Raw genomic sequence first — 27,222 nt, 5'->3', positions numbered from 1 at the left:
TTGTTTTTCTAAAATCAAGTGAAAGTCATGTCATCTTTTTCCTCTGACAATAAATAGAAGTTTGAGGTTTTGTTTTGTCACATATTTTGTACAATATGGGGCTTATGTTTATGCTGATGCATAGCCAATTCATCTCGTTCTTCAATGATTAATCATTGCTAAACTCCCTATTAAATGAGAAGTTTCCTGTTTTTCTCACTTTTTATCAACTCTTCATTTTTAAAATTGTTTAAAACAGGAATAAAAATAGCTATTTCATAGAAGCCAGAATCCTTGCTTTAGGGGAAAGAATTTATTTGAAGAAAATGCTGACTTAGAGTTTTCTCTGCAGGAACATCTCGAATAGCGATTGTGTTAAAAATTTTTTGACATGGATTCTTGCAAATACCATGCAGAGTCTTCAAGTCCTTAGATCAATTTGCTATTTACTGGTAGCTGTGGTGGTCTAAGACCAGAGGTAAAAAAAGTTATGCTGCCTTTGTGGGCTTGATGACCACCTTTATGCTTAATAGAGGTTCCTATCAGCTATTCTTATACTCACCAAAATCGCCAGCCCACTTCAAGGGAAACATTGCATTAATTGTCCTCATTTTTGGCCTCACCTGATTGTAATTCTTAGTGAATGGTCACGTTTGAGAAGGCAGGACTTAAAATGTATTCATTGTGGATTTTATCCTTTTCTGGGTAGTATTCTGGGGAGTAGCTCAAATCCTGCATCTTCTGTAGGGAATGAAATGGCGTGTTTTGTGCCTGCTGTTGAGGCACTGCATCAAAGAGGACTGCTTTCTGGATTTGGAAGCATTACTTTCCTGACTATAAGAGCCAAATGTTTACTGTTGACTCTCAAATTGAGACTTCTCTAATTGTGCCCTCAATGAGTCCAATTCATTCATAGAATAATCAACTTTATGAGTATAAATACAGTGGTGTCAGTTCCCTTGTGGCACTTCTTTTACAGTGCTTGGACATAATGCTACTGAACTGAACCCAGAATACAGCTGTAATTGCTGACAGGACTCTTTCAATTAGCTTTGAAGCCTGCAAACAGGACGGTTTCTGTGGCAGCGAGACTGGCAGATTTTAAGCCCAAAAGCTGTGCAAGTAGACAACAATGAATACTGAGTAAGCACTTCAGGCTGCCTGTGGAGAAAAAAGAGACTGTGAATATGTGTGCAGGAAGAAATATGCTTGCATAGTTAGGAACAGAAATTGCTAGCTGAGACACAGACTTCCCAAAACAAGGTTTTTGAAGGTCAGTAGTGTGTCAGTAGTCACCAGAGCTAAGGGTAGCATTCTAACCAGCCTCTAAAAACATATTAAAGAAGAAAAAACAGTACAGAAAACTTCAGGTAAGCAGAGCCAACAAGAATGAATGCCTGGGGCACGACCTAACAGAGATAGAGAAAGAGACAGACAGGTAGAGGAGAAACGTATTTCAAACTTGGCAATTTTCCTGTGCCGGAGAACAAGGACAACGACCTGGCTGATGATTTGTTGGATGGGAAAAGAAAGCCAGACTGTTAGGAGGTATTAGAACAAAACTGAAGACAAATGAAGATGATATACTGTGTGTGTACTGAATGAAGATAAAATACCAAAAGAAGTGAAATAATAATCCATATACTGTAGGATAGAATAAAATTCAGAAGACAAAATGGGGGAGAAAATAAAAACTCAGGAACTGGGAAGAGAACTTTGTCAGTGGGGGCTTTGACTGTGAAAAGCTAACTGCATTGTCAGAAGAATAGATTCATGGGCTATTGGGAACCAAAACCAGCTATAGAATGTGTATCTGGGACTTCAGAGGATTCAGGTGGAAGCAGAATAGGAGTTCATACCTGCTCACAGTGTCAAATTCCTTGGGGAACTGATGGAGGAGAGCTCTACCAGAGCACAGCAGAAGCTCCAGGAAAAGAGACAGAGTTGATCTGTGAGATTACCTTGTGGTGTGGCTGGGATATCTAGGAAGAGAAAATAATAAAGGGCAGTGGAGTAAACATGGAGGGAAAAATAAGGACACTTTCATGGAACATACTGTGGAGCTGAAGATCACCTCGGGGCACTGTGGGCTCTGAAACATAAGGGGAAGGCAGAAGAGGTCAGGCAGTCAGAGCAGATAATCCTGTCAGTGCTTCAAGTGTAGTGCTCCCAAAAAAGCAGCCTAGCTCAGAAGGTTTCCAAGTGGACCTTGGAAGGAAACAGAAGGATTTGTTAGGTGAACTTTCAGTCCATATGTGGCTGATGGCTTAAATGCCCTTGTGATGTGAGCGGGTCACCATTAGCAGGACAGGTCAGACACTGGTGTGAGGTGGATCTGATTGAACGACGTAGTTCACATGGGTGTGATTCACTCCTGAAATCAGGAGGTGGGGAAGAGGTGCTCCAGGCACCCCAGCAAAGGTTCTCCTGGAGAGATCCCAGTGGAGTGGGTACTTCCCTGCTGCCTGTGGAGAGACCACGCTACAGCTGGGGGTAAAGTGTGAGGAGGAAGGAAGAGCCGAGAGGAGCTCTGACCATATCGCCCCAGCCTTCAAACCTCCCTACTGCCTGGGGTGTGGGGAAGGCAGAGGAGTTGGGGGTGAAGTTGGGGCTGGGTAAAAGGGAGGAGTGGAGGAGTGAAAAAGTATTTGTTTCTCCTCTTTTAATTTGCAATAAATTATTTTTCCCAGAAGATGAGTCTGTTTTGCCCATGATGGAAGTGGGTAAGTGATCTCCCTCTCTTTATCTCGACCCATGAGCTGCCTCTTCTTTTCTCCCTCCACCCTGTTGAAGAGGGGGAGTGAGTGAGCTGTGGGGCGGGTGGCTGGACCTGGCCAAGGCCAACACACCCCGGTTAGTTTGCATCAGGCATCTAAGTGTGTTTTGCCCACTTCCAGAGGAGTCAGTGTTTGAGCAGAAGGGCAAAGAGCAGATAAGATAAGCAATCAGGAACAGAATGTTGGTAGGTTTTTGGTCACTGCTATGTTTCCCTGGAATAGGGAATAGGAGCTGCATGGCTGGATGTTTGAGCTGCTCCCAAGAGCAGTCTGAGTTGACCACTGTGTTGTATAGAGCCTCATATGGGTGAGACCAAAGAACTCTGCCTCCCTTTCCTCTGTGTGGCACTGGACAACACAAAATTGGGAATGTACCCAAGGGACACAGCCACAGTGAAACGAAAGCAGATGCGAGAGGCATCGTGCAAGGGCTGCCTTCTCTTGATTTGTAAATCCCTTCTCTGTTTCAGGAAAAGAGATTCCTGAAAGATTGCATTAATTGCATTACTGTGTGTGGTCCCTTGGTGAGAGCTAGGGAGGTAAGAGCTGTAACATCCAGGGAGGGCTGGTGAGGAATGAGGGGAGGGAGGCAAGGAACAGAGGAGGAAGACAGAGCTTTTGGTACAAGGTCACAGTCATCTAAAATACATTGCAGTAAATCGGGGGGGGAAAAAAAAAGGCCTGTATGTGGGAATATCCTTAAGACAGCAAGCATTCCCTTTTGCCATTTGTAGTATGCAAACCACTTAATCTGGAGCTTTTTCTCTCAATAGTAGTGGCTTGCAAAGGCAGGCAGGTATCACTCCCTGTTGTAGGGATGGAATAACTGAGGCATATGCAAAGGTTACCCTTGCCAATGTATGCAGAGAATCAAGATCTCTGAATCCTGCCTTTTTTAAGGCAAACTGATGGTCTAGCCAGAGATATGATCTAGTTATTTCAGGAAAAGCAGTCCTCTGCTTTGCAAAGGCCACACTTGGTGTTTTTGGTGAACGCTACGGTGTTTCTGTTCAGGGGTCCTGAGATACCACTGTGGTATTCAAATATTTCTGTGGTTTGCATTGCTTCCAGCATAGGTGAGATATTTGATGAAAGGGGAGAAGCAATGTGGCATGTGTGAAAGCTGACAGGTATTAAAAGAAACAAAGTACTGCAGTAGTCAACCTAGGGTACCATGCTGTATTAATTTCAAATATTCAGACTCTTGGTGAGGTTCTGTGGGGACTTAAATGGAGATTATAATGGTATCTTATATAAGTTCATTCCATCATTGCAAAATTTAAAAAAAAAAAATCACTGAAGATAAAAATTTTAATTAAATTCTTTATCTTTGATTGAAAATTTAACTTCCAAAGGAAGATTAACATAGCATCATGAGTAACCATGGGATGATTTCATCACCACTAATTTGAACATGAAATGCATCAGCATATAGAATTCAGACGGCTTTGTGAATTAAAAGCCTCTGATGTCTGTATTAGAAATATCCTGCGGATATAATTTACGTATCAAAGCTTCCATTCTACTTTTGTTACAGCATATGGTGGTTAGCTCTGATGGTGCTTTATATTTTAGAGTGCCAGTGACTCACTGATATTCTTAACCATTTTCCTCTGCTGAGCTAGCAAGTGAGAATTACTTTTTTGCTGGTGTGTGTGAAGAGACAGACAACCTTTAACCTTTCTGAACTCTCTTACTTTGCATATTGGCATAAGAGGAAAAGTAGTGCACTTCTAGAAAAGTCCAGGCTGTCATCCTGGACATTGACCATGGGCTTTGTATGTTTTTTTTTTTTATTTAAATAATCTCAGTAACTTCTTTTTTTGCTTGGTTCAACATGATGTTATGCTTATAACTCTCATGAAGGAAAATAAAGCAAACCAGAGAGTACCAATCTTCCTGTCACTTTTGTATGTTTAGTAAAATAAACCAATAAAAACTTTTAAAGAAAAAATGAAGATTAATCAGTGAAAAAACTGTAAAACCAAAGTGTTTTCCCCCTACCCTGCGGAATTGTTTGTTTTGTTTTATTATGTTTTTATTTTGAAAGCCTTTCCATTAAATTGCAGTCTTTTGAAAGATAAGAGTCAGCTCCAATAACTGCCTAAACTTTTTTTGGTGACTCCATTATTTCTGAATTCACTGAAGCCTTGGTTTCTGTCTAAGAGATTGTGATTAAAGTTACAATAAAGTACATTTTAAAAATTAGGAGGTACATCATTGAGATATTTTTAACAAGAAATTTGTTTTCATTTTTAAAACAACTGTAATGTCAAAGTACTTAGAACAAAAGGGGCAATTGATATTGTTAAATTGAAAAACTTGGAAAATTTAGGTTTTGTTATGAAATAATTGGAAGAAGGAAAAGTTATCTGTGGATGATGGAACTAGCATGAAAATACATTTTTGATTTTAGGCACTTGGGTTAGAGTAGAAAAAGCTTTCCAGTGCCACTGGGGATGTAAGCTGCTCTTTGTGCTATTCCCTTATTTGACAGCAGTCCTGTTTGAGCGGGGGCCTTGAGTTCTTTGTTTGAGCTGCTGGGAAGTCCTGTGGGACCATAACTTTCCATGCTGACTTCTGTGGGAGAAAGTCTTGTTGAGATCACACTTCAGTAAAAGAACTGTTTGTGAACAGAGTCCTGATCAGAAAAAGTTCTGTGAGCAGATACATTTGCTTTTCACTGCTTCTTCAGGTCTTGCCTCCAGCTGAGTCTCTGATAATGAAATAAGGAGGGGGCAGCAAGGTGGACAAGCTGCTGGAGGGGCTGCTAAGCACCTGCTTGCAAGGTGTCCCCACTGCAGAGAGTGCCTGAAGCAGTAAAGCCATTGGACCACATTAGCTTTCCATAATGTCACTGTAAAGCAGCACTCCTGCCCAGCTAAGCAGAGCTTCAGTTCAAGACGAAAAAGAGATAAATATAGAATGATATCTAATTTTCCTTTGAATTTAGGACTAGTAAGTTCAATGCTTGTTTTGCAAAGAAAACCATTGTGTTTAACTTTCTGGAGGTTGTGTACCTGTATTTTCTGCAGTAACTTCTTAATTGTAAAGTATAAAGTGCTTTTGTCCACCTATGAAATACAACTGCATTTATTTTCATTAATTATATTTTTATGTTTTAATATATCTAGTATTTATTGAAATATCAACAATTTAATATAATTAATTAACCATGTAGTAATAATTGTTTCGTTAGTTATTCTTTATTTAGTTATAATTCTTCTGATATGTCTACCATTCATTTGAGGCCTTGCTTACATTTGTGGGTCCATTAATTTCAGAAAGATTCATATCAGCTAAGTTTTGCCTCCCTACTGAAACTTGGAATTAAGTGTCTGAGCTTGTTAGGGCTTACTGTATGCAGCTGATGTAAAATAATAGCCAACAACAGAGAGAAAAGAGGTGATGATCTTTATTATATAAATAAACCTGTGTGCTCCTTTATTGCAACAGGCTTTTTTACCAGTGTGCTTTTTTCACGTTGTGGTTCTTCTGGCATGTCAACTTTTTGTACATAAACTGTTCATTCAGTACCTAATGGGGGATCTACAAGAGAGGTGGAGAGGGACTTTTTACAAGGGCATGTACTAATAGGACAAGGGATAATGGCTTTAAACTGAAAGAGGGCAGGTTGAGATTAGATATTAGGAAGAAAATTATTACTGTGAGGGTGGTGAGACACTGGCACAGGTTACCCAGAGAAGCTGTGGCTGGCCCATTCCCTGGAAGTTGTCAAGGCCAGGTTGGAATGGGGCTCTGAGCAACCTGGTCTAGTGGGAGGTGTCCCTGCCTATGGCAAGGGATTGGAACTAGATGATATTTAAGGTCCCTTCCAACCTAAACCATTCTGTGATTACATGCTTTGAAACAGTAGGGGAAATAGATAATTTACCTACTCTTGGATCTGCAGAATAAAACTTTCCACATTTGCAGTGGTGAGTATTTTTCAGGCATTTTCATATGCTTTTTAGAATTTAACTTATCTGTCAGAGTACTCCAAAGATCTAAATATAGCAGACTGTAGTGTTTTGAAGTGATAGTTTAGAATGAATTTCCACATCTCAAAACTGGCACCTGTTTGATCAGAATACAGTGAATTATGCCCACTCCTACTGCATTTCACTATCCATTTCTGGTTGCATGCATATTAATGGTGATTCAGTATGCCTTTTGTGCTTGGCAGTCTGATTTTCACAGCTAAGAGGTAAATATAAATAGCATGATTTCAATTGCAAAACATTGATTTCCTCCCAAAGCAGATGTTTTTTTATCTAGCTAGTGGTAGGATATTTCAAGGCAAGATCACTGTTCCTATTTACATTTAAAGATAAAGAGCCAAAATGAAAAGAACACCTCAATATATTTGTATTTTGATTGTTAAGTGTTGGCTTACCTCTCTGACAGTCCTTCCTTCACTAAGGTATCTTGGATATCTAAACTGCTTTTATTAAAATTGTCTGTGCTTTTAAAGGCTGAGTGGTAGAATCAGGTGTTAGTTTTGTTTTTGTTTATTTTTAATTAGAATGCTGGTTAATTTTGGTCTTGATCCTGTTTGATTACATGACTTTCCTTTCAGTTTTTCCCACTGGTAGCTCCAAAATACTATGAAATAAAAAAACTTTTGGATCATTGATGTCAGTGACAGAAGGGAGTAGACTCCTCTGCTGCTGCAGATCTTACCAGAGCAGCAGCAAAGTTATCAGCTTTTTTAATTAGGAGCTTTTTGAAGGTCACTGCCCTCATGGCTCAGATGCAGTACCAGATCACACTGTGTCTCTGTGCATCTTTGACAAGCAGTAAAGCTCAGCTTGTTCCGGTTTGGTCACTCAAGTATGGACTTCTTTGTGTAAGAAAGGACCTGATGAACATTTGCATCTCCCTCACATTTTGAATGTTCTTCTCTCAAGAATTGAATACCTTATTTTTCTGACTGAGCCAGGACTAGAGGCAAGAGTTTGAATCCCTTTTAGCTTTTTCAATTGCCCCTGAAGCCAAAAATATGTTCCCCCACTTTCTGCTCTTCCTTCCCATCTTTCTTCATGAAATCTATAGTCCAACTGCTATATGAAATGTTATCCAGCATTTTTAACAGCATCTGCAACCACAGTTACATTTCCGTAGATCCAGCCCAGAAAAAAACCCAACTTATCCCACCTCCACGGGAATTTGTGTACAGTTTTAAGAGGCTTCCAGACTTGAGGTTTCATCTTCTGTTCCCTCCGTAACAATAAAAGCAGAGTTAATTGTAACTGGCAGATGCTCAGTTTATGAAGTGCAAACAGGTCTAGAATAACATGTGTGCAAGTGCCCAAGGTTAGATACACAAGTTAGTAAAAGGAATTTAAGTTCACATTGTATTGAAAAGAACTTTTCTATGTTGTTTGCATTTTTGAACTAGGTATGAAAACATTTAAGTGTTCTTTTTCACTCAGTAGTATGATATGTAGCTTATTTAGGTCAGAATGATTTTGGTGTCCGACCAAATACTTCAATCCTTATTAATGCCATAGCACAGGTGTTTTATAGAGTTTTATGTTTCTAAATTAGCTGGTAACTTCTTTTAAAGAAGCATTGATTTTTCTTTCTTTTCCAGTTTGCTCTTCTCAGTGTGTGTTGCAGTAAATGTCACATTGAATTTGTGACTCCGTGAAGCCTGCTGTACCACAGAATTTTAAATGCCTAAGAGGTGTTTTTTCTTCTTGTGCTAATCTTAATCAAATGACCAACCCTTGCTACTTACCTGGATTCCTTGGGAGCTTCAGCTTCCCCCCCTTTCTTCTTTTGTTCTTAGAAAATTTGATTATTCAACAATTAGGCTTCAGGCAGAATGGTAAATGACACGTGCACAGTAAGGAGGTCAGAAGCTCCCACATACAACCTGTTGAGTCTTCACAGAGGAGTTATGTCCTGCTAAATTATCTGCATGTGTTAGTGATCTGTATTCTGACAAGGATGAATGAAAGGCTGAGCATAGTGAAAATCTCTAATAGAAGAAATGGTGGACACATTCATTCTGGTGAATCCCACTCTCTGTTAGAACTGCGTCTGCTGCCCCTGCTAAATCAAATTCTTTTTCAAGTTAGCAGCTCTGAGACTGCCTGCTAGGCTGCTGTGCTGAAAAAGGATTTCCCGTTTTGGTTTGATTCTGCCACCCTGTTTAGCTTTTGGAATTAATTGCTTTTGGAACCACTCTGTGGATAGGTTTAGTACTGCACCAAGTCTGAAGGAGTTGGAGTTTGACTCAAAAGATGGATGGGAGTGTGTTGTTCTGTGACCATGGAAAGAAATGTATGTGTGGTGGTGGTTTCAGTTGCGTGTGACATCAATATTTTCATGATCCCCCCTTTGAATCCTTTGCTTATGTTTTCTGAGTGCAGAGTTTCAGAGTGGAGAGCCGGATCTGTACCTCGAAGCTGCCTCGAAGCCGGATTGTGAGTCTTGGGCTGTGGCACTGGGACAGGCAAACTCGGAAGGTTTGCGGCATAAAATTCAGCAGCTCCGGAGGTTGATCATGGAAATCAAAGAGGAGAGGTCAGCAGATGAAGCACGGCAGTTTCTCCCTCCATCCCAAGCAGACAGCCTAGGAGAGCCCCAGTTCACGAGTAAGTGTGTGTGCTCATTCTGTTGAGTGGTACAATAGAAATGGCCCAGTCTCTGTAGTGGCACAGACTGTGTCACAAACCAGGGTATGTAGTGCTGTTTAACTTTTTGCTTGTCAAAGTGCAGTTGTAGAGGACGTAAACTGATGAGAATTGTCTTTAAATGCTTTTACCTGATATATTTTGGGTTATGCAGATAACCTTCAGGGGAATGAATGTGTGGTTTCTATGCTTCTGGCTTTTCCTCTCGAACCTGTTTTCTTCATAAGACTTAGAAATATTTTTTTCCTCTTTTATGTCCTACATGAACATATGGACTACTGTTTAAAATGTAGTTTGATAACTTTGATAAATGTATAAAGTTTTAGTGATACTTAAATTAGTATCACAGATTTGTTCTTTGTGATATAAAAGCACTCAGGGGATTTCAATGCAAGTAGCCATATGTTGAGTTGTATTTAGTGCACAGGGGTCTAGAGACTGTATTTCAGTTGCCCAGTCACTTAATCAACTCTATATCCAGCATATTCCTAAAGCTGTTTCAGGTAATATGCTAGTGGGAGAATTCAACCCAGAAATTTGCTGTAACTTCATTTGAAAAAAAATATAAATCTTTTTTGTTATTTTTTTTCTGACCTTTCTAAGCTCTGCAGCTGTAAATTTTCTGGCACAGATGCGAATGATTAGCTACAGTAATGAGAACAGTGTGAAGCTACACTTATTCAGAAACATCAAGTTTGCATGGAGCAAACACAGTTATAAATTTGGGGCTTTACTTCTTTGTGGTTTGTTTTTGTGATTGTGTGGGGTTTTTTTATAAATAAAAATCTTGTTCCAGTTCATATACCAATTTGGTCCTTCTCACCTGACCAATTTCTTCAATACTGACAAATACTTAATACTATTCACTGGAGACAACACATAAACGTCAACAAGAGACAGTTTAATTTCTACAAGCTTCATTGAAACTGTAGTTGTGGTCCAATTACTTTCTGCAGCAGGTGAACAACTCAGTGTTATTTACCCTTCCTTCCCTTCTTCCCTCCCTTTTCTCTTGCTGCAGCTCTGTTGGTCACTCCTTTATTCTAGGACAAGAAGAAAATATTGTCCTTTGCAGTAAAAGATGCAACAGAACATTATTTCACAATGGATTAGAATGTTGGTTTTGTTCTTGGTATATTAGGAAAAGAATTAGTGTGCTTATTTTCTAACAAAGAGAAGTTGGTTTTGTTGCTTTACAGTTTGTTTGTAGGTCAATAAAGTGGTTATATTTTACTATAATAACCTGATTTACATACTTTCACACAACATGGGTTTTGGTTTTTAATGTGATGACATACCTACTTAAAAATTATTTGTTATATTTAATATTTTACCAACAGTATATACTTAGTTATTGTGATTGAAGATCTTACAAGTATCCATCCATGAAGGGCTGGGTTTTTTTTAATTAGTTTCCCTTCCCAGCAACAGGAAGTTTCTGTTAAAAAGAAAAGTCTTCAAAAGTAGTCTTTTTTTTTTTTCAGGCAAATATTTCATGCAAAGTTCTCTTTCACTGTAAGTTTGTAACATAATATATTACTTCAGTGGCAATGGCAGGTAGGTAGAGACATATGAAAGCTTTACTATGTATGAAAAGGCAAGACATGGAAATCAAATTATTTCTAATTTCTTTTTTCCTTAATATTTAAAGGTATTCAGAGAATTGCAAATGAGCCAAAGCTGGAGTTCAGTCTTGGTAAGATATCATTTTGAATTTTTGCAATTGTAGTGGCCTCTGTGTGTGAAGAGATTATATATATATATATATATATAGAGAGAGAGAGAGAGAGAGAGAGAGAGAGAGAGAGAGAGAGAGAGAATATTTTACAGTGTAACATGTTACCTGTTTAAAAAAAAAAAAAAAAAAAGAAGAGCCCTGGTTCCTTTAGGTGGGAGATGTGCCTGAGGTGCCTGTGCATATCTTTTGAAATGCTGATTATAGTTTCTTAATTGGTTGGAATGGCTAAAGGTCTATTGAATTCTCTAATGCTGTGCTGCTCTACCAAGCTGAAAATCTGCCCAATAGCTTTTGTGAATGTCATTTGTGAAATGCTGCTTATTTGGGAAAAGACATTCAAGTAGAAGTTTTTAAAAAGATATTTTGTTCAGATAAGAGTCCCGTTGCTTTAGAACAAGCTTGAATCTAGAAGGGATATTATTTTGTAGAGTCAATATAAATGTGTACCTGATTTCGGCTTTTTATACTTAGTGTAAGTAATTAGTATATGAGAGCTATATATTGCTATAGTATGCAAGAGAACTTTGTTTTGGGAGGTGTCATATCAGCTCAAGCCTCCCCCTCTGTTCAAAGCTACACATCCTGATTAAGATGGCTTGGTAAGTCAAGCAAGCTAATTGAATGATCATGTATTTGTGATACAAGATAAAGGTGCACAGTATTTGCAGCCCCAAACTGCATTTAGAAAGAAAGATTTTCTACTTTGACACGGTTCTTTAATTGCAAAAGCTCTGAAGCTTTTGAAACAGTAGGTGAAATAGTTATTTGCTGCAGAAGCAATAAATACAATAATTCCATACCAGTGATAAGAACAATAGCTAGGTTTAGTTGATTAATGGTTGAGCTCTCTCTTCAAGTTGTCTTTTCCAACTTAAATGGTCCTATGATTATTCCCTGCTCTTGTGTGCAGGAAAATAACACAAGTGCAAATAGTGTCCAGTTTGAAATATCTGATGCTACATCCTCCATGCATTCTGAACAGACTAAAACTTGTCAAATTTATGATTTTTGCATCCACATGACCTGCTAATATTCATCTCACATACACTAAGAAACTTTTACTCGTTGTTATTCAGTATCTGTTACATTTATTCTGGTGTAAAAACTTTAAAACACCTATTTCAAAAGAGAGTGTGTATGTGAGGAAAAGGGAAATATAGATTTCTGTAAGCAGGATATTATATAAATATCCACCAGACTCCATTATTTGGAGATACTGAATTATCTACAAACAAATATCCCTGAGAAACTCCCAAACACAGTTAACAGATTGGCATCAGTGACATGACTGCAGGTTCTGTTTCTGCCCATTCCTTCATGGGAGCCTGTTTCCTGACCTTGTCCTTGGATCTGGGTTTTTACTTGGCTTGTGTGCTGCTGCAACTGTGCTGATGTAAAAGCTGATACCCTAAAGCTGTGCCCTCAGGGCAGATGTAGTTCTGTTTGATACAATCATTTTTAGACTAACTTTATCTGGGTAGCTTTATCTGTATGTCTTTTAAAAATTAGATAGTTATGACATTACAATAAACTTTGTCTAGTAGTTTTTTGTTTTTTGGGTTTTTTTTCCTGTAGGGACTATTCCTGCTGAAATTGTTAAATGTAGGCATGGAAGAAAGGCCTGGATCTCTGTTGGGGAATCACCATGCCATAATAATTATTAAGAGCTATTTTAACTTTTCTGTGCCTCTCATTATGCATTATATAGGTGATGTGACTGTAATATATGGGAATAGCTAGTAATTGCAGTGTTCCAGTGATACCAAACTCCCAGAATGACTCTGGTGTGGTGTAGGAGAGGAAGGAAGGTGCTGCAGGTAGCGACTGCAAATTAAATGAGCAATGCTTCAGGAGAAGTTGCTTTCAGTGATAAATGTGCCCCAGCAGGCAGAGGTGTTGAAACAAAGTAAAGCCATTTTCAGACTTGTGCTGGACGAATCTCTGTTCACTCATGGTGTCAGTGTTTGTGTTTTGTATTAGGTTGTTTCTAGTAGGCTTTTATGTTCTGTGGTTTGTTTTCCAGCATTATTGATTGAGTCATTGCAGCTCTCTGAGTGATCTTATACATTGACTTCTGCTGCTGCTCAGGTAACAAATAAGAATAGCAGAGTAAACCTCTTGTTTTTGACTGGTACTCCTGCCCAGTGTCATAAACCAGGGATATTTGGCCATGCAGGAAACTGATTCTTAGAGTCTTGATCCTAAAATAATGCTACATATTTAAGCATAAGGTATTTGCATTAGGGGAATCCAGCATCTGTGCTGTTCACCTGGTTACTGACAGGGCTGGAAGGGACTCACTGGCAGCCTGGTCTGGGCACTTGGGGAACACGCTCTGCTGCTGGCAGGCCAAGGACACTGGTTGACTGACATTGCCCTTTGAAGGCTTGGATTATGTCTAATTAAAGACTTGGCATTAACTTTAGCTAATCAAGGACTTCCAAGATCTCTCTGTGAGGTGGTGCAAAGCAGGATGAGATGGGAGAGGGATTTGCTGCAAGCAGACACTGCTGTGATGTGTGCCTGGCTTAGGTAACCAAATCTTAGGGCTCTATAGAGACATTTCAACTTGATTAGACTGGCCTTTGGCATTTAAAATTTGGAAGGCAAATCTATCAGCTAATGACCTGTAAAGCTGGTCTCTAGCCCTGAAAGAATGGCTTATAGCTATAATTTTGTTCATATGCACTGTATAATCAATATTATATTAGTGAAGTGGCATTTATATGCAAATAGACATTTGCTTATATCAGTTATTATACATGTTTTTAACTATATTAAAAAAATTCAAAGTTTTCCCATAACTGTATTTTAACTCTTCTGTCACTAACTGGTCAATAAATAACATTCAGGAATGGAACTTGAGTAACTGAAACAAAATGCAGCTTTTTAATAATATTTGGGTACTGCCTAATACATGAGTTTTATATAGGGACAGTAAATACTGCTTTTCAAAGTTCGAGGTTCTGATAACTAGATTTTGAAATAACATTGCTAAAGTCTTCCTAGGGGTTTGTATTCTGTTGTAGTAGCTGTCTTGCTGCATCCTATATCCCTAATATTCTAGAAAGCATTCTCTTCATAAAATGGTGGAAACATTGCCTTCTCTTATTTTATTTTAAAGTTCAGTAGTGTCTTTTTTTTTTTTTCTTTTCCTGAGGTTAAAGCAAAGAAATAAAACTCTTCTGAGTTACAGCTTTCCACTGCCATACACTCAGGATTTTCAGGAGTGTACCTGCTCGTACTCGTACCATAATTCTGGAGTCAGAGCATTCTTTAGACTAAGATGTTTGATTTTTGCATTTCTGGGGACTCTTTGGAAAAATGGCTGATTTCTGAACCTTGTAGCTGGTGATAAGTTTTACTTTGCAAACTTTCTCCTCCTGTTGTTTGGCTTTTCAAGTCATTGTGTTCTGCCTGCTGTTCCATGGAGGAGGTAGCAGGTAGCAGGGTGCTGAGCAGAGAGGAGGAACAGAGCAAAAGGGATCAAAACAGACAGTGGGCCTGAATAACAAACCAATCTAACACACAGTGAAGCTGATAAGAATCTTTCTCATGACTTTCAAGTGTGCAGGGTTAGTTCTTTCACAGATGTTTATTTTGGAGCTACTGTTCTTGGCTGCTTCTTTAAAATATCCCATCCCTTGAGTCCCAGATGTAGCTAAATATGGTGCAGGTTCCTGGCTTTCCATTGATGTAGCATAGCTACTGTGTGGTATGTCAATTCAGCTAAAGTATTAGGTAATAGTTATGGGAAATAAATTATATCATACATGTTGGTGAACACTATTGTGAAGTTTTCAAGAGCTTGCACCTCTAAAGGAATTTGTATTTACCTGATGGTGAACTGACAAAGCAGCACAAGAAAACTCCAGTAATCAGAAAAATAAGGGAACAGGATAGAAGGCACAGTTGGTAGTCAAAGTGCTCAAACATGAACTTGGTTATGAACATGATGTTAACGTGGAAAAACAAATTAGAAAAAAAATCAGAAAAGTTCATTACTCAATGATCAGTAGAATTAATTTTGACACATTTTAGTGGTTTTTTTTGCAGTTGTCTCATGGATTAGAGTTGTGGAGAGAGGGCAAGGGATACTGTGGGTGTGATATAGTGATCTAAACACCTGTATAGAAAGGAATGTCCCTGCACATGTTGTAGGCATATTCAGACAGTAATTTTAATGAGAACACCTGTCTGCAATTTTCAAAAGCTCTAATTTTTTTTGCAAATATTAGGGCAGTGAAATTTGATGGACTGCTCTGTTGTTGAGTAACATCTTGGTACTTTTCAAAGTGTAGCATAGGGCAAATCTTCCGGGTATGTCCTTTTACAAAATCTCATTAAATGGTGCACAATTTACAGAAAACTTCAAGTAGTTGAAAGAATTAAAATTAGAAATTTCTACATTATTTACTTATTCATTTTACCAAGTAATGGGTTGATACAAGAATGGTCTACCTGTAAATGCAGAAGTTTTTCTTATCCACTGTCTTATTTTTCCTCAAGTACTATTGTAATGGCATCTCTTGGAAAAGACCTTGAAGCAGATTTAACTCTGCATACTGAACATAAATGGTACACTGATGGTGCTCAAAGAGCATGACTAAACGATTTTTCCAATTCTGAAACATAATTTGGAGCTCTTTCAGCAACAGCTGTTCCTAGAAGAATGATAAGAAGAAAGACTTGCTTCATCCATATCACACACTTGAAGCCTGAGTCTTGATCGTAGCAGAACTTTCCCATCTAGCTTGGTTATCCTTCTGCTTCATCAAGGAACAACGAGTTGGTGAATAACTGCTCTGTTGTGTTAGCCAAATAAAATGAAAAAAAAAATATCATCATCATCATCACACTTTTGAGTAAATTTAAATAGTGATCGTTTCTCTATGAATCAAATTCACAGTGTCACTTATTGCCAAAGGGTATTTATCCCTCCGAAAAAGTTAAATGTTGGCCATGTTAGGAACAATAGTAGCAAAAACATAAAAATGAAGGCTGGGTTTGAGATTTTTACAGTTTACTTTTACATTTTGCTCTTTTTTTGTTCTAACTTTGCTGAAGTTTGTTCTGATCCCACACAAATTCCATCTTCCACCAAACAAGGTAATCAGGGTTTTTTCCCTAGTTTTACAGATGTATATTAGATGCTGTTTCTTCCCAGCAACTACAAAAAGTAGATAAAAGACAATTTAAATTGAACAGAAGATGTCCAGGAAGTAGAAAAGCTATCATGTGATTGGAAAGAATGCTCTTGTTTTCCTTTGGGAACAACTTATTGGGCTTTTTTCTGCTTTGAGACTTTTGCACTGCCACATAAGATGCCTTAAATGCAGTTTATTCTTAGTAAATCAGTGTTGCTGGGATGAATTCTTTTTTGACTGAAAGGAATCTTCCCAAAGAGATAGCAATTCAAGCCCAGTCCAGGAGACTGTTGACGTGTTTAAGTGGATTTGGTTTAGGACTTGTAAAGTTTTTACATTAACTCCTAAGGGAGTTTCTTCTTCCTCCACTTAAGCAGGTGAATTTGAGTAACTTCCAGTCGATTTCAGTGCAGTTAAAGCAACAAGTGAAAAGATCTTCCAAAAATCTTCTAAGGTAGTGAATGCCCATCACCTGTCATGTCATACTGTCAGCTTTTAGCAGCAGTTGATGATGGATGGAAGCTTTCTTTATTGTATGCAGATGTTGTGTGAACACTGTTGAAAAGTGATATGAGGATGGATTTGCCAAGACTCAACATCCTTTTTTATCCACCTCTCCTCCCACAGTACTTTGTTAGCTTTTGAGAAGGATTTTGGGATCCTGTGATAACCCTTGCCAAACTGAAACTAACCTTTTTTTTAATTATTATTTTTATAGACAGCTTTCTGAATCCCTGCTCCTTCAGCATTGTGCACCTCTTTAAAAGGCCAAAGCTAGATCCTACCACTGTGACTTGGTAATTTTAGGCCATTTTGTTGTAATAAAATAGTCATAATGCCATTACTGAAGTAACTAAAAATACAAAGGGGATGTATTGGTGTGTCTTCCCTTTAAAATCTTGCCTTTAGAGTCTTGCATAACTCTTCTGATATGGGCATAGTCAGCCTCCCTCTTGCAGAAGGCTGTCGTGTTCAGTTTGACAGCATCAGTCTGCATTCTCTATTTGGCTTTCCAATTTCATTCATTATATTCCCCCTCACTCTATTCATAATGTATTATACCATTCTGATTTGCTAACCTGCAGTGTTCACTATGTTAAACCCTCTTTTGAGCATGTTATTGTGTGAAAAAATTAGAAAAAAAAAACATATCCAGGAAATAGGGGGTGGGGGACATGGACACATACCCCAAAAAGGTCAAAACTAGAATAGTTTTCAAAAACTCGTATCCTTGTTCAGTTTTTTTACAGATATACTGGGTTTGAGTCCTAGGGAACTAGGCCAGATTTTCAAATCTGTACCTGTAGGCACTATAATTGTGGAAATCTATCCTTCAATCCCTTTGGGGCAGGGAGTGTCTTCATTTGCACTGCAGCTAGAGAAGCTGTTAAGTATTAATCTGTACTAATTGTATTGCTGAACATGCAAGGACTCAAAAATCTCCAGTAATGGAACTTGGGAAGATGTTCAGTTTGTGTTCTGCCTGCTTTTTGCACTTTAGACAATCTGAAAAATTCTTTCTGTACTACTATGTACTTTACAGTTACAGAGAGTTCTTTATCTATATATTCGTATATAAAGTTATATAGATATTCTGTGTAGTTCATATGTATGAAAATTTGTTACTGAAAACCTATTGTATCTAGTGTAGCATTACTCATTTTTTACTCTGTGAGTTATCTACTTGGTTTCTGTGTCAGTAAGAAGCAATTCTTGATAGAAGTAGTCACAGAAATACTTTGAACTTGTCGGCATCCATTTGATACTTAATGATTTTCATTAAACAGCTTTGAGTTGTGTAAATTCAATTTCTGTGTAGGTGTTAGAGATTAAAGTTCTACATTGCACTGTGCCATGTAGGAGTTAGTCACCACAGTGGGCTTGTTAAATGCTGGGGTGTTTCTTTACTGTGAAGTGGGTCAGAGCAGATGATGAACCAGCACGAGGGAGTAAATAATTTCTGATTGACCATATTCCAGTATGGTGGAGTTACAGGAATCCACTGGTGTACTGATGCAAGTGGTAAGTAGCATGAGGACGTTTCGAGGTATCAGTATTAAACCCAGGTGCAAACTGAGTTTCAGGCAGTTTTCTTCCATTTTGCTCTGTGAAATTGAAGTATCTCCTGTTTCTTAAAAGCTTTTGCTTTTAAGAAAAAAATTGTATTTGAACTGTCAGGATAAAGTGGATGACAACCTTGTAAATACAAATACACTTGAATCACGGCTGTGACTAAGAGAAACTTTTAAATCTAATAGAATAAAGATTCTCACAGTGGCTCTCACATGTTTTAATACAAATGCTTATCTAGAGATAAATTTTGAATAGCTATGGCTAATCTGTTTAGAGAGGAGTTTGTAGATACCTGAATTTGAAAAGCTATTTAACATTTGGAAGCGTTTTTTTTTAGAATTTGACCATTCTGAGAGACAGGGGTTTATCGTCTTAGCTCTCGAATGATGCAGCAGATAATAGGATTAAATTCTGTCAAAAATGTACAAATTCTGAAATCTTGTCAGAGTTAGCAAACTGCTGCATTTACAAGGCCAGGGAAAAAGGAGGATAAGACTAAGAAGGACCTTTCTTTTTCGAATCTTAAATAAATAAAATGGTAGACTTCTTAGGTAAAATCAGTTACTTGATACTGAAAATGCTGCTTTTGTATCTGTCACATTTTTCTCATAGACTTTGTAATTGTTGTCTCGTGTTTGCAGAACTTCTTTTATCAAAAATTTCAGAGATAAGGTTGTGTATACTGAAAACTATGCTTTCTGTGGGTTTGGGTGCTAGTTCAGTATCCCAGTGAGGCTGGGTACTAGAAACAGATTGATTACAACCACTCAGTCATATCATGGGTTCATCTACCTCATTCCTTACCAATAAGGGTACTAATTCTAGTAATTCTATTTTCTGAGGTAAAATACTCATATCTATCAGTAATCTTTATGATAATTTGTAAGGCTGATTGAAAGCTACGTAGGAAAAGGGTTCCAGAGTACTTAAGAATTTATAAATGTAGGTAGAGATTTAATGCAGTTCTGTCAATTTTGAACTACCTTATTAATTTTTTTCTCACTTAGGTATTAAAAAGCCACCAACAAACAACTCAGTGGGTACCTTAATTTGTCCTTCAGTATTTTTACAAGCATAATGGTTGGCTTCTGAAAGTATTGCGTGTTCTGGTGAATGTGACATAAATTTTTCGATTATTCTGATGAAATGGAAAACTTGTGTTTCCAGGGTATTTTTAAACTAGTTCATAGGAATGTAGGATTAAAGATCATTAAGTTGGAGAGAAGTTATTTTTGGCACATACTGCTGCTCTTTTTTCATCATTATTTTTCTCTTCCTGCTTTTCCCTCTAAAAAATACCTCCTACTCTGCATAGTTTCTCCTACTTGTCTTGCCAGCCTATGTGCTCTTTCCAGTTCAATCTTTAAACCTCATTCTCTCAAATGAGGCTCTTCAGATTCCCTGGGATGACTCCCATGTGATTGTCATACTAGGAGACTTGGTTTGTAGGGCTGTCTTTGTGTGTGCACCTACATGTGGCCTGTTACCCCTTTAGTCTTTAGGGGGCTGGAGTGGCAGAATAGAGCGAGTGACAGAGGTTTGTGTCAGCTCGGGGGCTGAGCTGGGAAGGGCAGAATGATGGCTTACCTGGTAGTTTTCTGCCATGGAAGGAATTCTTATGGGCATCCTCTTCCTAGAAGAGGCTGGCGCTGAGTCCATTCTCCCATTACATCCCCACACAGCCACGGATCCAGGTCTTGAATGACCTGATGGCTTTGTGCTTACCTGGTGCAGAGTGAATCTATGACTGATTTCTCTGTGGATCCAGGACATTTTTTTCTGAATGAAGAGGGCTATTTAGATCTTTATTAAAAATAATTTCTAATGCAGATAATTTGTACACATTTGGCAGCAAGCGAAATAAGGAAGAGTTATTCCTTTGTTGTTATAGAAAGCTCTGTAAGACTTCCTTACCTACAACAGAGATTTGGATGGCAATCCTGGCACTGCTGCCTTCTTCCAACCTTTCCCTACCTCCCAGGAAGCTGACATTTTAACTATTCAGAATGCAATTGATTTTTTTTTTTAATTCCTTAACTATGCTGTTGTCAGGGAGGCTTAAAAAAACATACAGTGCCTGGAGAATGTTTCCAGCAATAGGTGTTATTCTTCTCCACAGCTTCATTACTAAGAATAAGCTACATCTTCATAAATCCTTTAAAACTACACTGTTTCTTCTGGCAATAGGGCTTTTTTTCATCAAACTGCGAAGTCTGATAACATTAAAATTTTAAACTTTATATCTACTTAGAAAAGAAATTATGTATACCACTAAGTTTGCTTAAGAGCCATTTTTAGTATTCCTGGTTTTGTGCTTCAGTGACTGACATCTTAGTTTTCTCTTGTGCTGTCCAATGCCCCTTGCAGTTCTGGGATTTTTTCTAGACAGATATGAGAAATAACTTTTATTTTTGAATTATTAGACAGGATCAGTTTGGATGCTAAAAGTAACATCTATGGTTAAGGGACTGGAGATTATTAAGGAACTGGAGCATCCTTCCTTTGAGGAAAGGCTGAGAGAGCTTGTACTGGTCAGCCTAGAGAAGAGAAGGCTCAAGGGAGATCTTGTCAATGTGTCTAAACACCTAGTGGGAGAAATGGAAGGTGAGGAAACTAGATTATTCTCAGTTGTCCTATGGAATGAAGTTAAACACACACGAAATTCAATCAGAACACAACCCCCACACACAGACTTTTCAGCTGTGAGGGTGGTCAAACACTGGATGACTTTAGGGAGGTTGTGAAGTCTGCCCTTTTCTCCGCAGATAAAAGAATTTGGATCAAAGACAAAATAATCTGAGGATGACTGTTAAGTGATTAGTGCCTTTTTTCCAGGAGGGTGGACCTGACTTCTGGAGTGACAGTGGACAGGGACCTGACTGTAGTGGCACTTGAATGTAAAATGATGTATGTAAAATACAGAAATTACCTTTCAAATTGTCTTTTGTCCCCTCTGCGCCTGCTGTCAGGAAAATCTCCCTTATTTTAAAACCAAGGTTGGGACGGTTTGAGTGGATGCAAGCAGATTCTCAAGTCTTCCTCTCTCTTGTGTAATAATTTGCAGCTTTTTGTGGTTTGCAGCTGCTATGGTAGAGGTGGGCAGGATGCTAAACCTGTGGATCTGCCCTGTGTCTGACCTCTTTATGGTCCAGTGCTCTATGGAATTAAGAGGGGCACTGGCACCATTTCTCCTTCAGCCTCCCTGCTGGGTGTGTTGTGAAGGAAATCAGCAGTGATGTTTTTGCAGAAGGTGGACGAGCAGCTGTGCCCTGCCACTGCCTGCCAGCCTGAGACTGTCAAGATAGGTGTGTGCTTTTCAGATCCTGACAGGGCCAGAGGTTGGCTTGGAGCTGCTCAGCATTGTCAAGGCTGAGACAGTCGGGACGTGCCCAGGAGCCAACCTGCAGGTATGTAGGGACCTCTTACAGTTCAAAGCTTAAATACCTGGGGACTTTGAATACCTCCAAAGCCAGGTAGCAGATGTGTGGGGGCGTAGAGTATTCTGTTTAAGACCCACTCGTGGGTATCTCTGTCTTGTTGAGAGTTTACGCTCGACTTTTTATTGTCACTTTTTTGCAGTTGGTCTTTTCTAACCTTAGCCTGGGCTGTAAAACACTTCATGAAGAATTGCCTGGAGAATTCCTCGCATCTCTTTCCTTGCGTGTCTTTCTCCTTGAAGATAAAGTCACCTTGTAATTCCGAAAGGGTATAGATTATTTGGAAGACAAAAAGCAAGCAGGTGATTTCCAGGATACAGTAATCATGCAGTTCATGCTTCTTGTTGTGCAGAATGGTGATGGCTAAACAGACATGAAGCAACTCTGTGTTGTTAGGCCAATAATATATTAACTGAAAACACTTTTAATAATTCAAAGCATGATAGCTCTTGACATTTTAGGCTTTTATGCTCTAATGGTGCTGCGTTAACTGAACATTTGTCTTTCGAATGGCAGTTGTTAAATACATCTCTGAATACGCCTGTGGAAATAATTGCACTAATACTTTCATGTTATAAAACATTTCCCAGGGGACTTGTTTTTAATCCTTATACGTGGAAACAGAAGTTACATAAATAGAAAAAATGTCTAATTAATAGAAGACTTAAGTCATCCTCCCCTTTTAAACACGTTAGTTATAGATGTACTTAATTTTGGAAATTTTGAAATGCATTTCCTGACGTGAGTTTTGACTTAAAAATGAGGTTCCCCTGAAGGCCCTGAGAAAACAGGAATTCTCCTAAATGCAGTAGCACAAAATCCCACACAACGGTAGATGCAGCATAACTAGCAGACTGACCTGAGGTGTTTGGAAGGACTTTACTGAAAACGAACAAAATGCTTAAGAATGCTTTTATTCATTGTTTTACCCCTACCTCCTGTGGCTAATAAAGTTTCTAGTCCAGTTATGGGCACTTTACTTAATGTGATCAGCCATATTTTTTATGTGTTTTTTGCCCGTTATGTGGAATATGAAATTGAAATGTGATAAATAGGCATTTTTAAAATTTAATCTTTTTCAATTGTGCAAAACAAGCTAAAGCTTTAATCTGAAATCCTGTTGCTTTTAAGATTGATTTCTGAGGGATTGAAAGAGCGCAGAATTTCATTATGATGGGTTAAGAAGAATTTGGTCTTAGTGTTCTTTGAAGACCAGAATTCTTCACAACTAGGAATTTGAGGATTGTTGGCTGTAGGATTGTAAATGAGCTGCTTTAAAAACTGGGCTAGCACTGTTTTCAACTTTAAGGTCTGAACATCTTCCCATTGAGATGAAGAGCAGCAGTACCCAGGTCATCCTGGATTTCAATCTCAAATCTACCAGGGGGTCTCTCTACAGAGACAAATAAAGGATTTTTTTTTTCCCTTTTCCACCCCCCTCCCCCTTTTAATCTCTAACTAATATTCCTTTGCACTGAAATAATTTAAGATTATTTCTCTGGGAAGAAGTCAGATATGTCTTTACATGTGTCAACACATCAAAATCAAGGCAGTTTCAAGATAGTATCGTAACATGTAAATAGCAATTTTTCACCCTCGAAGAAACTTCTGCTAGAAATGAGAGTGTATTTATAGTGTAAGGATAAAATTTTCTGTCTAGGGCCCTGCTACTCTGTAGAAATCATTAATGTCTCCCCTTTTAGATATGACTCAAAATACAAACTGGTGACCTTTTGTAAATCTGTGAGATAAAAATTTAAGATAGAGTAAAAATTATAAGCCAGTATCTTTGAGCTCGATGTTGATTTTGAAGAAACTGAAAATACAAATGTATATGCTGCTTTAAGAATGTTACATCAAAATGACATCTAAGTGGTCACAACAGCTACAGTCAGTATGGTATTTTTCACCCTGTACTTTTCTCATGGTTGAGATACATTTTTTGAGAAGTTTAGGAGTAAAGGTTATTTCTTCCAAATATGCGAGTAAACAAATGCAGAATTCTCATGGGAGATGGATTCCTTGAAGCTCTTCCTCTGACACAACCTTTGATCTGTGAGCTTTTATTATTTCTGGACTCTCATTTATGTGAAAAATACAAATATATATATTTTTCAATTCCTTATAATTGGGTTATACTTTGCTGTCTTATACAGTTCCCATGCTGTTAAAGTAATCTTAATTTATTTTTCAGAATGACTGTTTCACAATCCTTTGAGGAGTAAAGCATTGTCTCTCATTTGGATCTCTAATTTAGATATTAATCCAGAATTGCCACCTTTTCAGACAAGTCTTACTTATGTTAGAACATCTTCTCCTTTTAACTACAGCTTCCATGCAGATTACTTAGCGTTTATAATGCATTTCCTGACTAGGAAATTTAATCATTACAGGACTAAAAGTGATTGTTCTGGATTGCAAAAATCTATTTTCCCCTTTGATAAAAAGTGTGTCTTGCTCTTCTTTGCCTTGACTTTGAAGTACGTTTTAGTCTGGTTTCCTTTGAGACATGTCAAAGAGCGTGGGTTTTGTTTTGCTAAAAGGTGACCTCTGGCATATTTGAGGGATTAGTGAGTTCTTTCCATTCTATTTTGTGCAGAGGACCCTCCTTTTAGGCAGGACCTTGCTAGTAATTTTCAGCATTTGACAGGCACCTGGGCAGCAGGAACCAATAGTGAACCAGGCTGTTGTTTGGGATCTCAGCAGAGAGGGGGGTTAAAAATATAAAAAAAAAATGTACAATCATACAGGTCAATCATATACTGCCCCTACTTTGTTTAAAGGCCATGTTCTATCTCTTTTGAGCACTATGCATGGAGGCTCACACCTTCCTGCCATGCTCCCTTGGGGCACGTTGTGGAGGTGGTTTTGGTGTGGGTTTTTTATTATTTTATTTTTGGAGGGTTTCTTGAACTTTTGTGAAGTTCAGTCTACTTTCTCATGCTTCCCCTGAGTCTCCATCCTTGGCACATGTAAATGAAGGGACACAACTCTTCTCAGACAAATGAATCTAAGGCTGTTCAGCAAGACAGTCCAACAATAGCTTTGCTTGCAAGTTGAACTATTATCTGTCTTTTCTTTCATGAGTTACTGTTGGTAATATAGTTCCCTACTATATCTTGATGTGATTACTATGATACATTTTTACTTACAGAAGAAATTAATAGTTTTATTCACTAGCGGAGTCTCATGGGCAACAGGGCTGCGGCCACAGAGTCACTTAACTTATAACTAATTAGAGATCTAGCTCCAGAGAAGTTTATGTGAAATTCTTATTGCAGCCTCTAAAACTACAGTGTTCTTTAGGTGTACTCAAGGTTAATGCTAACATCAACTAGCTTGGGTGGTAACAGCAACATAGCTGAGGGACCTTGAAGTCTTGTCCAGACTGCACAACCTGCCAGTGAAACAGGGTGGATCACTCCCTGCTGGGGTCTGGACTCCTGTAGCTGGGCTTCCACCCAGGAGCCTGAGAAGCTCAGTTACAGCTGCTCAAAGTGAAGAAGCACCCTAAAAGATTTCAGGTTGTTTAGAGCTCTTTCTGAAGCTTGTTGTCTACTGCAGCTGCTGGACTGTGTTACTTGACTGCCTTTCTATATTTTGCAAGGGAAGCTTCCCTCCTTGCCAAGCCTGAAAGTATCTTGTAAAGATGCATATGATGACATGGATTTGGAGTGAGGCTAAGCAACAGATGAATTTTCTTTACATATTAGAAAAAAAGTCTGTCTCTGCAGTGTTGTAAAGTAATACTGCACACTGAGGATCAAAACCACATAATGCTTCACTTGACAACTGGTATAGCAGTGCATAAATGCTCATGTCAAAGGAAGCAATGTATGCTGTAATGAAAACAGATGTGGCAGACTGAAAACTTTGAGGCTTGGCATTTGTGTTTCTTTTCATCTTCTTGTGGTATTGCTGATGCATTTTTTTTTTACATTTATTTCTGAAGACATGGAAAATGTTAGGAACCAGCAGCATATATTTTATTTATAAAACCTGAAGGAAATTGTTACAAGTTCTAGTTGTTTTCTGTGAGCTTATAGGGTAAAGAAGGTTATAGTTCAAAGAAAAACAGAAATCTGTTTACCATTTGCTGTCCTTCTGATTCTTTATCTGGTATTTTAACTTGTAAATGCTCTATTTCTGGGATAGTGAGAAATCTGTGAAAGAAATTACAGCAAGTTTATTTCTTCATTAGGTACTCGATATGGCAATATTGGGAAAAGGTGAAGGGGGAGATGGTATTTAGCTCTGTTTCTAAGAGACTTAGACCCTTTTGTGGTTTTCTAAAATACCAACAATACCAAAATAAATTACAGCCTTGGAATAGCAGTATCAAAATCGATTTCAATATGAATATATTTTTGAGTGTAGTAACATATAGCAAATTTTTGTAAGGCTTCAAGCTCCTTCCCTCCCTCCTCCCCTTCTTTCCTTGTTTCTCTCACCAGAAAACTGAAGGTCAGAGCATAAATACCATTAAGAGGTTGGTGTCATGAGCAGAATAGTTTTGAACAGAAGGTAAAGAAGATAATTGAGAATCTAAAGTAAACAGAAAGAGCTCTGCTTTGCTGTCACTAGACTACTGCAGCATCTCTGAGAAAGAGTTTTCCGTGCCGTTGGAGGCACAGTGTGCTCAGTAAGGAAATGCAGTCTTTTTTGGAAAAACTGTGTTTTCATAGCTACTTGAAAAAAATACAAAGAGGCACATGCACTCTCAGATACATTTTCAAAAATTAAAGGAGTTTAAAAACACTGATCAAGAGCAGTTTGTTTCATCACTTAAGGAACCAGCTTTTCCTAGCAAAGGTAGAAATTCTTTTCCATGACCTCGTTGCTTTTGTGTAGCTGAAGTTTAGAGCATGGAGTTGGTGGAAGTCAGTTATACACAATTGTAAATAGAGCTGGAGCATGATCGAGAGTGCTGGAACAGATCATCTGACCTTAGTAAGGGATCAGTGCACTACCAACTCTAAATAGCACTGAATGGATGCTTAACTAACACATGCAACTGTGCATTCCCTTCTGCAGTGGAAACAGGATGTCTGTGAGCTGTATGTTGATGCAGTCAGCCTGTTTCACGAGCCTCTTGCATCTCCCGTACTTAAAGTCTATAAGTAACTGAATAGCAGAGGTATAATATGAACTATGCCTGCCCTAACACATCAGAAGAACTGAAATCCCTGCCCAGGGAATGCTGGCAATGGCAATGAAAAAGTTGCAGACTAAGCCTTTGCATTGTTAAGGAAACTTCCCTGTGCTACCATCCCGGAGCTGCTCTGGCAGTCACAATCCACCGGCTGAGCAGGGGCTGAGGCCACTTGGCAGCTCCACACTCACACACAGTCAGACCAGATTTCCTCTCCGGCTCCACCCGAGGTTTCCCATGGCAGAGTCTCAGACGTCCAGGTCCTTCAAATAGTT

The 27,222-nt window shown here is 38.5% G+C and overlaps 1 protein-coding gene across 2 annotated transcripts in view; it reads left to right on the top strand.

Moving 5' to 3' along the window:
* Positions 1-27,222, top strand: part of INPP4B (inositol polyphosphate-4-phosphatase type II B) — a 268,967-nt gene that overhangs the window by 66,095 nt on the left and 175,650 nt on the right. The window contains exons 4-5 of one of the 2 annotated variants that reach the window (XM_018074089.2): positions 9,137-9,361; positions 11,052-11,096. In XM_018074089.2, the coding sequence (XP_017929578.1) occupies positions 9,137-9,361; positions 11,052-11,096 (270 nt within the window). Of the gene's footprint in view, positions 1-9,136; positions 9,362-10,895; positions 10,958-11,051; positions 11,097-27,222 lie in introns of those variants that run through there. The other variant, XM_018074095.2, reaches the window with a different exon arrangement.

This window comes from Manacus vitellinus, unplaced genomic scaffold (assembly GCF_001715985.3).
Source record: "Manacus vitellinus isolate BGI_N305 unplaced genomic scaffold, ASM171598v3 scaffold_0_pilon, whole genome shotgun sequence".
NCBI classification, from domain to species: Eukaryota; Metazoa; Chordata; class Aves; order Passeriformes; family Pipridae; genus Manacus; species Manacus vitellinus.
The sequence above is the reverse complement of the archived record's forward strand: the minus strand, read 5'-3'. Positions and strand labels throughout refer to the sequence as shown.